General features: G+C 33.2%; 1 protein-coding gene across 1 annotated transcript in view; it reads left to right on the forward strand.

The window, feature by feature from the left end:
* Positions 1–13,932, forward strand: part of LOC111622861 (protein transport protein Sec24C-like) — a 161,097-nt gene that overhangs the window by 135,211 nt on the left and 11,954 nt on the right. The window contains 2 exon segments of the mRNA XM_023365297.1: positions 9,034–9,118; positions 11,208–11,311. Coding sequence (XP_023221065.1) covers positions 9,034–9,118; positions 11,208–11,311 — 189 coding nt within the window.

The following is a 13,932-nucleotide window of genomic DNA, read 5'->3' on the forward strand; positions in this document are numbered from 1 at the left end:
CGTGTGACCTTTGGCTATTTCTCAAGCTGAAAATGCCGCTAAAAGAAACCCAAATTTAGTCGAGAGAAAACATCATGCGAAATGCGACGGACCGGCTGATAACCATTCCAAAAGATGCGTTCCAGCAGTGTTTCCAGCAATGGCAGGAACGCTGGGAGAAGTGTATACATTACCAAGGAGACTACTTTGAAGGGGATTAGGGTTTTGTACCTCAAAGTCAATAAATTTATTTTTGCCGACCAAAGGTCCGATACTTTTTGAACAGACCTTGTATAGCCTATAACTCTATCCTGCACTTAAACGACACCTTGCCTCCTGGCTGCTGCAGACGACACAATTATCCTAGCTTCACACAGGAACAGTGAATGCTTACAGGATATATGCAACAACATTCTCAATAACATTCACCAGTGGAGTATTAAGCATAGGTAACACAGACAAATGTGAAAGCATGATAGCTGGTAGGAATGTGCCACTCATCAGAATAGGTGCTCACAGAATAAAGAAAACAACAGAAATTAAATATTTAGGCATTACTGTTGACGAGAGACTTCACACCCCACATCAAATACATTACAAACAAAGCTAAAAAAACGGGCAATGCCCTCGTTAATGTTGCTAGGAACACATGGGACTTTGGCTCTAATGCTACTAAGCTTGCTTATAAGGGTGCAATTCAGCACTCCTCTATTCCATACAGATCTAAGGCAATGTGACCGCCAAAGTCCACAACTGTAAAAAACTGTTATCTGTTAAAAGGATTGCAGCTCTCTGCATTTGTAAGGCTTATAGGATTGCACCCACTAGTGCCCTTTTGGTAATGTCAGGGTTGACCCCTATCGACTTAGAAATTAAACGCATTATTGGCAGGAAAATCTCGTCACCTTACCCTGACGAGATTATAGCAACTCTGATGTTGACAAAATGATTAGAGTAGGTAAGATTCCCCCAGTCTGACCTTGATCAATGATATCCAAAAATTTAGCATCGACAAAAATACCCTCCTGACTTACGATTACTACCCCTTCCACTTACCTCGAAGATCCAGATGATCGTTCCATGATGGGTGACGAAGTGGAAGCTGCTTTTGTACTTTACTCCCAACTTAGGCCACAAGCTTCACAATGCTTGCTTCTGTCTAGGTATACACTGCTCAGTAGCATAGGCAGAAACTTTAGCTATTTATGAGTTTGGTTCACATTAGACATAGGAAGGACAAATGCAATAAGGTAAGTAGTGTCTTTTATTCTGACGGTAGGGTAGCTTTACACAGGATTGCAAACTCTGATAACCACTTAAAACTCGTCCATCTCATACACCACATCCTCAGACACTTAGACAACAACATTAGAATAGATTTCTAATGGATCCTGGGTCATGCAGGGTTCTTAGCAACAAGACTGCTGACAGTTTTACCAAACAAGCTGCAAAGTCTTCAGGCACTAGTACTTTCAGTTACGTTTCTACCTAGTACATCAACAATCATGTCAAGAAGCAAATCTTCTTTCTCTGGCAGGCTCACCTACACTTTCATCCCCAAGGTTGACACCGCTGCGATTCTTTGCCACTTTTACCCTAGTTACTTACACCCTCACTCAACTACTTAAAGGACACAGCAACTTTAAGCAATACTTGCATAGATTTAACCTTGGGACAAACCGCAATGCAATTGTGATATTCGGGGACCAAACACTACTTTACTTAGTTTTTTCACAGCAATAAATACAATCACATCGCATCTGTAATGAGAGCTGCTATTTTTGAAGGGTACAATTAGCCTTGCAACCTTCACCAACTCATTCATACATATACAATGTTCCATCATCTACTTGCATTCATATCCCTTAGTGGGGCTCTTAAGAGCACTCACTCTGGGGGCACAGATGGTAATTAGCTTTCCCTTGCTTTGTTTCAACTGTCAATATATAGCTGCCTTTCAACTTTGAAAAAGAAGACTGAAAATAAGAATTAAAATACAGACTAAATTCGGTTAGTTTAAGTTAGTCCTAGTTGTAAGTTAGATTAGGGACTCTTAGCTTGGTTTCAGTTAGGTTATGGTAGATTATTTTATTTAATGTTAAAAACAACAAAAAGAAATATTGGGGCCTTGCTTGTTTGTCTTTTGTCGGTCCATTTGTCTCATCTAGTTTGTCATTGTGTACATTTGTTTTGTTTTTCGTGCTATCTGTCTAGCTGTTACGTAGTATTAAGATTTGCATGCACATTTAGTTTTATTAGTAGTAAGTAGATATAAGTCTTCCTACTAACAACCACTTGGCACTAACTTCTACACTTAGCTATTTGTGGCATTACTCAATTATTAGTGTTTGCTACACTCAGGTTTTCTTTTAGACCCTTCCAGGGACTATGGCCTTGCAGCCTAAAAACTGCATGCCAACATCAAACATAGAAGGTATTGTAGCCATATGTACATCATTCAGAGGGATCCTATCTTTCTCTACTGTATCTCCTTCTTTCCCTCCCCTTTCCCGTCAGCTAAACAACTCGTGTACAGCCAAAGTCTTTCTTGTATGTACAGTACATATGCCCACCATGTAAATGTCCTGACAACCCAACTATTGTAACAGTAGATTTGTGGCCNGTAAGTAGTTCGGCTGCCCGATGACGTTTTACGTATTATAGGAGTTATTTTTACCGTTGTTTACGGATAATGCCACAATTTTTATAGGAATCATAACTATAGGAAACGCTTTTATAGGGGGATCTACTGTATTGTACTTTCTGCATTTCTATATTTTAAATGATGAAATATTGACTTATTCCAAAACCATTTCTTCTTTGATTTTATTATTTTGTTCTTCACAACTGGGTGAATAAGTAGACACTGGACATCTTTAACATCACTCTTTATTCAAGAATATCTTACACGCCGATACACGTTTTGGGCATATGCCCCTCATCGGTTGGCTACAGAATAAAAATTTGAACATTTGAAGTTTTTTTCAACTACTTAAAGCACTGAATGGCTAAGTGCCATTCACTGCACTAAGGAGAGAAATTTTAACAGTGAATATATGTTTTTTTTTAATAAGTATGTGCACCTCTATACTACATGTCTTAAAGATAAAGGTATGTTGTAAATTTTAGAAAAATTTGCAATATGAAAAATACATTATTGTAAAACTTAATAAATTAAGACTGGGTGGAATTCTGCAAATTTGCAAAATGTTTCACAGCTTTTAGCATAGCACCAATGCTTTCTTAAAGGTTGATCAAATCAATGTCTAATTGTATTTGTTCTTCCATCAATTTTAATCAACTATTAGGTACTTTAGACACAAATTAATTTTAATTAAAAAGTTTTGAGCCACTGATGACAAATGATTACTTTACTTTTTATTTCACATATGTTAAAACTTGAAGTAAGTCTGGAAAAGCATGATACTTTTCTCAGAATAGTTTTAAAAGAGCAAAGAAAGCCACAGAGAAAGAACATAACTGCACTGTATTAACAAGAAAAAAACAAATTTCTTCTATTGTCATTACAAACAACATTAAACCTAACTTTTACAGATAGTGTATGTATAAACACAAGTTGGACAATATAACAATGAAACAAACTAGAAACATTCATTGACCCAAATAAGTTATGCTCCAAGAAGACAGCATTGGAATCAAACAAAGCTTTACTTATTACCAACTTTGTAACATTTGCTTAGTTTAATTAATATTTCAAGATAAAGTTTGCCCAAACAGGGACCACCATTTACTAGTTCCGAGTCTCAGACAATATAATCTGACCTTCCTTTTTAGGCTACTAGCCACTAAAAAGTCCTTTTAAAAAACACAAAAATTTCCAATTCAAAATATAAAATTTTTCTAAAATAGGAACTGGTGATATACAAATGTCTTCTTGATAACCATCTAACCTTCTTGGGGTGTTTTGGCTTTTTATTTACAACAAAGAAGTGCTGGAAAATGCAGATTTAGAAAAAATTTGCCCCAAAAGAAAATGAGAAGTTTTGAGAAAATGTAATGCTAGAAAGGATAAAAATCTGAATGAAAAGTGGACTCCTTAAAATGTTTTTTTGAGACCACATTCTGTCATTAGAATTCACACGAAATTTTAAATGTGTTGCTAACATTTGTGTTTTGTTTTTTGATTGTTTTGGAGTTCTGTGACATAATAGATTTTTAAAATCCATTTTCAATTTATCCTATCCATGAATCCAGATTTCATTTTTCTTTCTTATTGCTTAGGACTGGCTTACCAAGCTCTTTTGCTGTTTGATTGGTAGATTTTTGGCAATGGGTATTATCATCTCTGCATCTTTCCAAACTGGTATGGATTTTTGTTGAGGATCAACCTCTCTGCTAGGGTCATGAACAACTTTGCTTTCTTGAAGACTTCCTTATGCTCTGCCAGTATAACTTTTAGTGTTCGATACGTGCTATCAATGTAAAAATGAGCTCTTTGTTGTACAAGTTGCTGGGCACCATTTGAAACGTATAGAGGATTATTACAGGGAGATCCAATATCACCATATCTGTTCAATTTTTACTTATTTGATTTAAACCAGGGAGTCCAACCTTTTTGTTTCTCTGGGCCACAAATATATTGTGACCAATTTTTAAATATACAAATATATTTAAGGATTTACATGTCTAGATTATAGTAATAAGTATTAAAACTTTATCACGAAAAAGGATATTTTAAAAATTACTTCTACAGATGCTTTTAATTTCTACTTTGAAAATAGATAATTTTATTTATTATAAAGAAGTCAAACAAAAATTTATTTGAAAAACCACAAATATTTGTTTTATTTGGGTCTTTTGGGGAAGAGACCCAAATTTGGGGAAAAGAGAGAAAAGTCAAAAGATAAAGAAGTGAGAAAGGTTAAATACACCTTCTGTTATGCAAATATTGATCCTTAATTTTCCAACCTTTCTCACTTCTTTTTATTTTTTGGCCTATAATCCTTTTGAGTCACAACTCCAGCTTTATTTAGTATTCCTTCCTCATTCACACATTACAAATATTTGAAAATACTTCCTTTCTATTAAAAAATAAAACATGTATAAAAGTTTACGGCTTTGTGAAACTTCTTTTTTTTTTTTTTTTTTTTTGTTTATGCCGTTGAAATAAATAATTTAAAAATTTGTTGGTTATGTTTACACATTTATTGGGCTGCATTGGAACTTGCCTTGGGCCGCACGCGGGTTGGACACCCCTGATTTAAACAGATATTTCGTAAGAGAAGAGGATAGATTTAAAATCGAAAACCAAACGATACACTGAATTTCTTATGCAGATGACATTGTTTTAATTGCACCAACAGCAGCTGCACTACACAGGAAAATACAACAGATATCAGAATACTTGGAAGATCTAAAAGTAAAAATTAACCCAAAAAAATCAGTGATAGTGATATTTAGAAATGGTAGCAATTTACCAAAAAACATGTGTCTTTCTATATAAAAAGAGAAGAAATAAAAATAGTTAACGAAGTTGAATTCTTGGGAGTAATATTTACTCCTAATCTATCATTTGATAAGCACTATACAAGATCAATAAATAAGGCTAACAATTTAATAAATAATTTAATCATACTATTTTGTAAGACCAAAATGAAGAATCTACAAATACATTTCCAACTCTTCAACACTATCATTATGAATTCGCTGAGGTATGCGTCACCAATCTGGAGTTTAAATAAATTCAATGAATTCGAACAAGTACAAAACAGATTTATTTGTAGAATTTTTCAACTAGAATATAATACTCCAGGAAGCTCTCTAAGACTTGAATTGAATAGATATAAATTAAACCCCATTCTAATGAAAAGATATATTAAATTTCTAATAAAAGTAATTGATACATGAGACCTAACTACGAAGTTGTTGTACTTATTATACCATAAATCGAGGGATAAAGAGTTAAATAGAAATTGGATAATTCAAATAACAAAAATTCTAACTACATATGGGTTCGCTACGCTATGGAACTTTTTATCGAACATACAACCAATAATGAACAACAAAGTAAACTATTAATACAGAGTAATGGAAATATCTATTGTGCAAGATATCAAAGATATACAAAAACGAAAAAACCCATTCTGGTACAAAATAATTTTGAACTACCCAATAATTTGAATAATAATTATATGTTCACCAACCTGGCATTTAACATCAAAAAATTCTTTATACAACTCAGACTAAATAAAAATGGGATTATTTTCAATGATATGGTTTGAGAGTACTCCAAGAACTTATGTCCAAGATGTAATAAATTATCGTCTAAATTCCATATATTCTGTGAATGTTGTAAAGTAAATGAGATCAGTCAAAAGTATGATACAAGTAAAATAGCCAATTGCTTTAACGAATCTGAGATGTATAAGATCCTTGATAGAGCAAATATTGATACTATTTTTAAAATATATAACAATATGAACCATTTTTTAAAATAAATTGTAATTAATATCCAATGTTAACAAAAACGTTATATAAAGTGTGAACCAGTTAAATATTTACTAATTAGTGCAAAGTACTAGAGTTAATGAAATAATAAGATTCTTAAAGGTTTGTTTGTAGATGATGTTTGGTCTATTGTAAATCTATGTTATATCAAACAATGTTAAAACTTTAAGATATATAATGAGTATTTAATAGTTTTGTTTTAAAGCCTTATACGCTTAATAAAGTTTGAATTGAATTGTACAAGATTTCCATGGTGCAGAACAAGCTAGCTAATAGGTCCTTGGGTTTTTCATTTCTGATGAGATCGAATATGGTATGATGGTGATCTTAGTTGTTTGTTTCTTCATAATCAACTGGGTGGAATTCATTTCTGTAACAGTGATATTCTTGATCACTTTTGGCTCATCTGGTTTGTTCTTGGACAAGCCAGCTGAGCCAAATAATAGCATTGAAATGATACTGACTCAGTTGACTGGGAAAGCCAGATGAGCTTTCTTGTTTTGTTTTTTAGGTCAGTGGTTGTCGGCAAGCAGCAAGCGTAGATAGGCTCAAGGCAAAAGAACAGAAAGCTGCTACTTACTGTATATTTGAATACATCGTCAGACTTGAAATGTGTGTTAAATTCTGCATCTGTGAGCTTCCTCTACAGAAGGTTGATTGCGTTCCATAATGCTGATTTGCATATTACCAATAGTTCCAGTTGTAGGAAGTAGAATAAAAGCATCTGGCCCATGTGTTGCTGTATATTCTGAGTTTTACTTTTGATAAGTAAGGCTTATTTATCGCAAATATGCCACTTACAATTTCAGACTTTTGGGCAGGTTATGTAACTATGCTTTTCGACCCAAAATATTTGCAAACTCAAATTATTAAAATATGCAAAAATTGTGGTTTTAACATTTCACAATACGGGATACAGTCAGTTCTCAAAAGAAATGATTTGCAAGAGCCAGGACCATCATGAAGTGTTTCAATTCGACCCAGAAAAAGGAACCTTCCAAGCCGCACACCGGAGGTGATAGCAAAAGTGCAATGACTGTTGGGTTTTTGGATTTGAACCACTGTTCAAAGTATCATCCAGAGTGTTGGAATAGCCCAGTCCACAGTTCATGCCATCATTCACAAGAATTTAAAACTGGAGAAATGCCATAAAGGTAAGTTCACAAGCTGCTGTCTCGTCACATCCAAGAACAAAAGACCAACTGCCAAAAACTGTACGAAAAGTATCTTTCGGTAAACAAGTGGCAGTTTGTAGTAATGCTAGATGAAGCAGGAGTTTATTACAGACCATCAGATGGGAGACCATACAAAAAATGATTCAAGGAATGAAAGTTTTCCGTCAGGCTTTGTGGTCATTGCAGGTTATTGTTATCATGGTAAACTAAACATCAGAAAAGTTGAATAAAACATTAAAATTAATTCAACATACTACTAGACTAACGTTCTGGAACCTCTATACCGTGAACAGATCTCTGCTTTGTATGGAAATGATCAAACTAATGTATGGGTGCATCAAGACAAAACTTTCAGTCATACCTCCAAATCGACTTGAGATTTCATCCATGTATTGGAACAGGAAATGGGAATCCATACCATCCCTTTCGATGACATTCCTATGAAGTCATCCAATGCAGCTCCAATGGACTACTGTGTGTTTGGTCTATTGAAACTTGCTCTGGGAAGCCGTTGTCCAAAAACAATGGCAGGCTTATGGAAAGCCTGTAAGGAGGAATGGGACTGTTTAGACATGAATGTTCTTCAAAGAAGTCTTCTACAGTGGAAACTTCGATGCAGGGCTATAGTTTCACAACATGGCCATCAGATGGAGCATAATCGAAACTGGCGCCATGGCATTTAGATTTCTTTATAGGCCTCTTAAATTGGCATTACGTAACATGATCAACTGTCTGTAAATCACTGTTTTGATGGTGCTTTTTTCCAGTTGGTTAGAAATGTCCTAGAAGTGGCTAGATTCTGGACGTTTCTGATCTACCTGTAATGAGTGATATGTTGTGTTAATTGCTGTTGTCCACAAACTGTGGAACACTCAAAAAGTTTATCAGATTGTCAGCATAACAGAAGATGGCTATTATAAATAAATGAATCTCAACAAAATAATAGAACAATATCATGTTAGATCTAAATCTCGATAAAAAGTGATGCCTTAACCCTTTCTATCATTACATTTTCTCTGGACAATTTCTCACAAAACAACAGTACAATTTAAAAAGAACCTTTAGCAAAAGATCTCTTTTTGGCTGGATACAAGCAATCTGTCTCATCATATGCTTTTTGTAACTGCCAATTTAAATCCCTTATAATTGTAGATGATCTAACTGACATCACATCCAGTTCCACAAATGTTCAATGGATGATAAATTTAGAGACAAGGCAGACCGAGAAAGTTGGCAATTACTCTCGTAAAAACCCTAGCAATGTNATTATAAATTTAATGTGTTATAAAAATATTAAAAAAAAATTTCTATAGCTATTGATATAATAAATAATCAATATTTGAACTTTGAAATTGTTTATGAAGTATGTTATGCAGTTTTAAAAATGTGTTTCAATAATTTTTTCCCCTAGACTAATTTGGATATAAAGCCAACTGATATTACTTTATTACGTTGTTCGGCATCTAATATTAAAGAAAATGGAGCCTATTTATTAGGTAAGATATTTTATACAAAGACTAAGAAAGGTTTGTATAAATTCTTAAGTATCTGTATAAAAAATTTTAAAAATTTTGGTATAAAGTAAATAAAAATTCCTAATATATTAATGTAAGATAGAACGTATTAATATTAATTGAAAAAACTGGTAGCACTTATGAGGAACTTTATTAAATTAATTTTATTTGATTTTAAAAAGATGGACAAATAACACTTCTCAAATTTGAATATTCAAATACTTACAAGGGGATCTTATGGTCTCGGAAATTCAGTTCGGGATGAGACTTTGCAGGTTAGTAGTATACCTCAAGGGTGTCCACCCAGAAAAATCGTACAGCGCACTAACCAGAAGATTCTGAGAAAAAGGACTCTTAAAGTTTTAAGCGCAGCTCATATACTGGTTGATTTTACACTATGGCAGCACAGCGAAATGACTGAGTCTGTAGCACTCGCTTGCCACACGGGCAATCTAGGTTCGGTCCTACCTTTAGCTAATTTTTTTTTTACATGTTTTAAAAATTATAACAACTTTATTTAAAAGTTAATGACCTAAAAAATTATCAATTAAACCATAATTTTATTTTATTTGTGAAATGACTGTTACAGCTAATTAAAATGTGAATTAATGATATAAAGATGATAATTTATTTTTAAAAAGTTGAATAATTTCACATGAATTTTTAATGGAGGTAAATTAAAATTTTAATTACTATTGTCATTGAAAAGTTATTACAAATTTTAAGATATTATAATCTGTGGAGGGGTTAAAAATATTCGTTGTAAATTTGAGGAACTGGTTTCTACATGGAAGAGTAGAGTATAGCTGTTGATTATTATTTATGATTTAATTGATAATATTTTTAGGTCATTAACTTTATTTAAAAGTTGTTATAATTTTTAAAACAATTAGAAAAAAGTTAGTCAAAGGTAGAATCTAACCTAGATCGCTGGCGTGGCAAGCAAGTTTGCTACAGACTCAGTCATTTTGCTGTGCTGCCGTAGTGTAAAATCGACCAGTATACAAGCTGTGCTTAAAACTTTAGAGCCTTTTTTCTCGGAATCTTCTAGCTAGTGCACTTTACAATTCTTATGGGTGGACACCCTTGAGGTATACTACTACTCCTGCGAAGTCTCATCCTGAACTTAATTTCCAAGACCGTAATGTCCCCTTGTTAGTGAAGTTTATTAGTAAAGTTTGTACAAAAGTAAATATTCCAATATAAATTTTTAGTTAACATTTTATTTTGATTTTTACAGTAAATTTATTAAAAATACTCTTCTCTTAACTACAGTAGATTAATCAATAAGTGTCCTCATTCTCATTGTTTGTTAAATACAAATATGCAGCCAAACATTTTGAATGTATTCTGCTTCTTTTCTTTTATGTTGGAAATTAAACCAGAAGTACTGAAAATGTGCTGTCTACGTATAGCATGATATTGGAGGTATTAGTAGTATCCGAGAATTAGAGTATTATTGGATAGCATTCATCCATCTTTAAAATTTTAATTTTAAAATTTTGCTGGATGATAAAGTTTTCTTTAAAAACAAAAAGATGTAGTCGTTTCCAAAAACTTGGGTGATCATCATTTATTTCTTTTAAATGTTCCATAGTAAAAACTTTATTCTACATTAAACAGTGAAAATTTCCAGTGGATATAAGGATCCGAAACTCCGGATCGGAGAAGGATGAATAAAGCAAGACGTCGTAAGGTCATCAATTCCAATGTTAAGAAAAGTTATTACTGTTTAATTGGTATATTTCTGTGTTTTAAGGAACTTTTCCCAGGACGGCCGTGTAGCCTAAAAAGAAAGGTCGGGTCGTCTGAAGTTTTTACTATGGAACATTTAAAAGAAATAAATGATGATCACCCAAGTTTTTGGAAACGACTATATCTTTTTGTTTTTAAATAAAATTTTAATCTTAAAATATCCCTACATCCCTGCTTTATATAAACAGTATAAAAATATTGTTAATTAAGAGAACAAACAGTAAAAAGAGAAATGTAATGCAAAATGAGAAAAAAATTATATTTATTAATCTTTGTTAGTTTTTAGAATAATAAATTCTTTAATTGATTGTTTCAGAGAATGGTATGTGTATATTTATTTGGATCGGACAAGCTATCAATACAAATTGGATCCAGGACGTTTTTAGCGTTCAGTATATTGGAGACGTTAATCCTACCGAAGTAAGTAAATAAAAGAATAAATATATTTAAAATAGTTTTCTTGTAGATACTTGTTTATGGAAAATATTCTGTTCCTTCTTAAAATTATCATCTAGATTTATGATTAGAAAGTAGATTTTAGAAAGTATGTATAGAATGGTGGTGGATGAGAAATACATTTGGTTTTAAATCCTGTTTTGCAATTGTCGAGAAAGTGGAATCTGTGCAGTTCTAAAAAGCGACACTGGGAGAATAATCTGCACGATACATGTGTGGTTTTATTTTCTGTTTACGTTTTGCAGTCAACTAGCAGATTTAAAAGTGTTTGTGTTGGTTAAAATCAATAGTTAGACTATGTTTGTTATTGGAATTTGGTCTTACCAGAAAATTTTGTGATTTTACTGTCCTCCAATCAACTGGAATATTTGCAGATTTACTACATTTTGAGCATGTCCATACATAGAAAATCTGTCTGCAAACTAGTTGTGGAAACAGATTGAATGTAGATTTTGTAACAGATATGATTAACTAATCTTATGTAATTTTCAGATTCAGTCGACCCCCCTATAAGACGATAGATACGTTCCGTCCTTTATGAATTGATTTCTTAAGAGTCCTTGCCAATCACAGCCTGACACGTATGCACTTTACGGACAACGGCTGTTTGAAAGGTTTTCTTCCATAAAATTAATCGATTCTAGATTAATCTGACTCAACATTTCCAAAATTCGTATATTTTTTTTTGGAAATAATCCATATAAACTACACTATAAACAAAAAAAATTGTAGGATTACTTACTGAGTGTGCACCATTCGACATCGCCATTGCTCAAGCTTGTTTTTGTCGCAGAACAGCTCAGCAAACTGCAGCCGCGATTTCTGATGTTATTTTTCTGCAAAAACTTCATTGAACTTTGGAAACATCATTAATATAAATAATTTTAATCATCGTTGAATAAGGAATGTTTCTTTCACACAAAATGTATAAAATTACAGTACTGTATTAGACTTACGGTACCTAATTTACATACTGTACAGACAATAGTTTGCCTAAACTCTCCGTAGCATGGTGCTAGACGGCGGAAAGCATATATATAATTATATGTACAGACAAAACTAAACTCAATTTACCTGCCTAAACTGTCCGTAGCGTGACGCTGGATGGCGGGAAAGTAGTTCGGCTGCCCGATGATGTTTTACGTAATTATAGGAGTTTTTTTACCGTTGTGTATGGATACTGCCACAATTTTTTCGCCATCTTATAGGAATCGTAATTATAGGAACCCGTCTTATAGGGGGTCTACTGTACTTAACATGAAAATGTCATTGAAAATGCAAGATTGGTTCTTGTTTGGAAGTTAGAAGGAAAAAGGAGAATGCCAAATTTAACGAGATTTTCTTTCATTAGAAGGAAAATGTGTGCGCCTTTTTGCTTCTCTTGTATTCTGTTTCTAGAGCATTTCTTCTGATTATTTAGCCATAATCTGCCAGCATTGCAGGATACAATTTGCTTTGTAATGCTTTTCCATGACGACTGCAATATCCCAACAAAAACACTTTCTGTGTTTATCACCGAGCATTCTGCAATTAATGGAGAAGACATCTAAATGGGAATAGAGGATATGCATTTTTTGGGGACATTATAGTCAATTTTCTCATATGCTGCTAGAAATTCATCCGCAAGCCGATGGAAATTTTTGGCTGTGACATTTCCTAACAATTTTGCATGTTACTCTTTTGCTGTCCTTTAACTGACTCTCAGATTCTTCATCTTTTTGAAGTTATCTGATCTGGAAACTAATGAATATTCCCTCTTTGATTTTCTCTGTGGATAGCATTATTGGATAGCATTCATCCATCTTTAAAATTTTAATTTTAAAATTTTGCTGGATGATAAAATTTTCTTTAAAAACAAAAAGATGTAGTCGTTTCCAAAAACTTGGGTGATCATCATTTATTTCTTTTAAATGTTCCATAGTAAAAACTTTATTCTACATTAAACAGTGAAAATTTCCAGTGGATATAAGGATCCGAAACTCCGGATCGGAGAAGGATGAATAAAGCAATCTTTGGAAATTGGATACTGACACAAATAGATAAATGCATCACCATTCCTATTGAGAGTTTTTAAACTCTGACTTGTGAAACAGTTTGTAATGTCAGTTTGGATGAAGTCATGCTTTCACACCTGCACAAGTGGCTGATACACTATTCTTCTGGCCTGGTATAAGTGATGGCCAGTAATGATTTAATCTTTCATGGGTGTTTTATTTACAACAGAGTTATTTTGTGTAGCCCTGCTGTAGTCCACATTAAAATAGCAATAACTAAAATCACAACACACATGCCACTCATGATTCTTGTATTGTATAAATCTAAGAAGGTTTTCTATGACTGTATAGGTTTCTTTAGTTTGGGTTGTTTAGATTTTGTATGGTTTAGCGACCAAAAAAAACTATATTTTGCTACTTTTCCTTCCCCTAATTTTAGTTTTTTAATTCTTCAGTTGACTATTTCTGATATCTGTCTCTCAAATTTAGTTTTACACAGGGGTTTAGTGAGTGCATCTGCAATCTGAGCTTCAGTAGGACAAAACTTTACATCCACCTCACCACTCACAAACTTTTCATGAATGAAATGAT

The sequence above is a fragment of the Centruroides sculpturatus genome, unplaced genomic scaffold (assembly GCF_000671375.1).
Source record: "Centruroides sculpturatus isolate CEXI.00-Female unplaced genomic scaffold, Cexi_2.0 scaffold226, whole genome shotgun sequence".
In the NCBI taxonomy this organism is placed as follows: Eukaryota; Metazoa; Arthropoda; class Arachnida; order Scorpiones; family Buthidae; genus Centruroides; species Centruroides sculpturatus.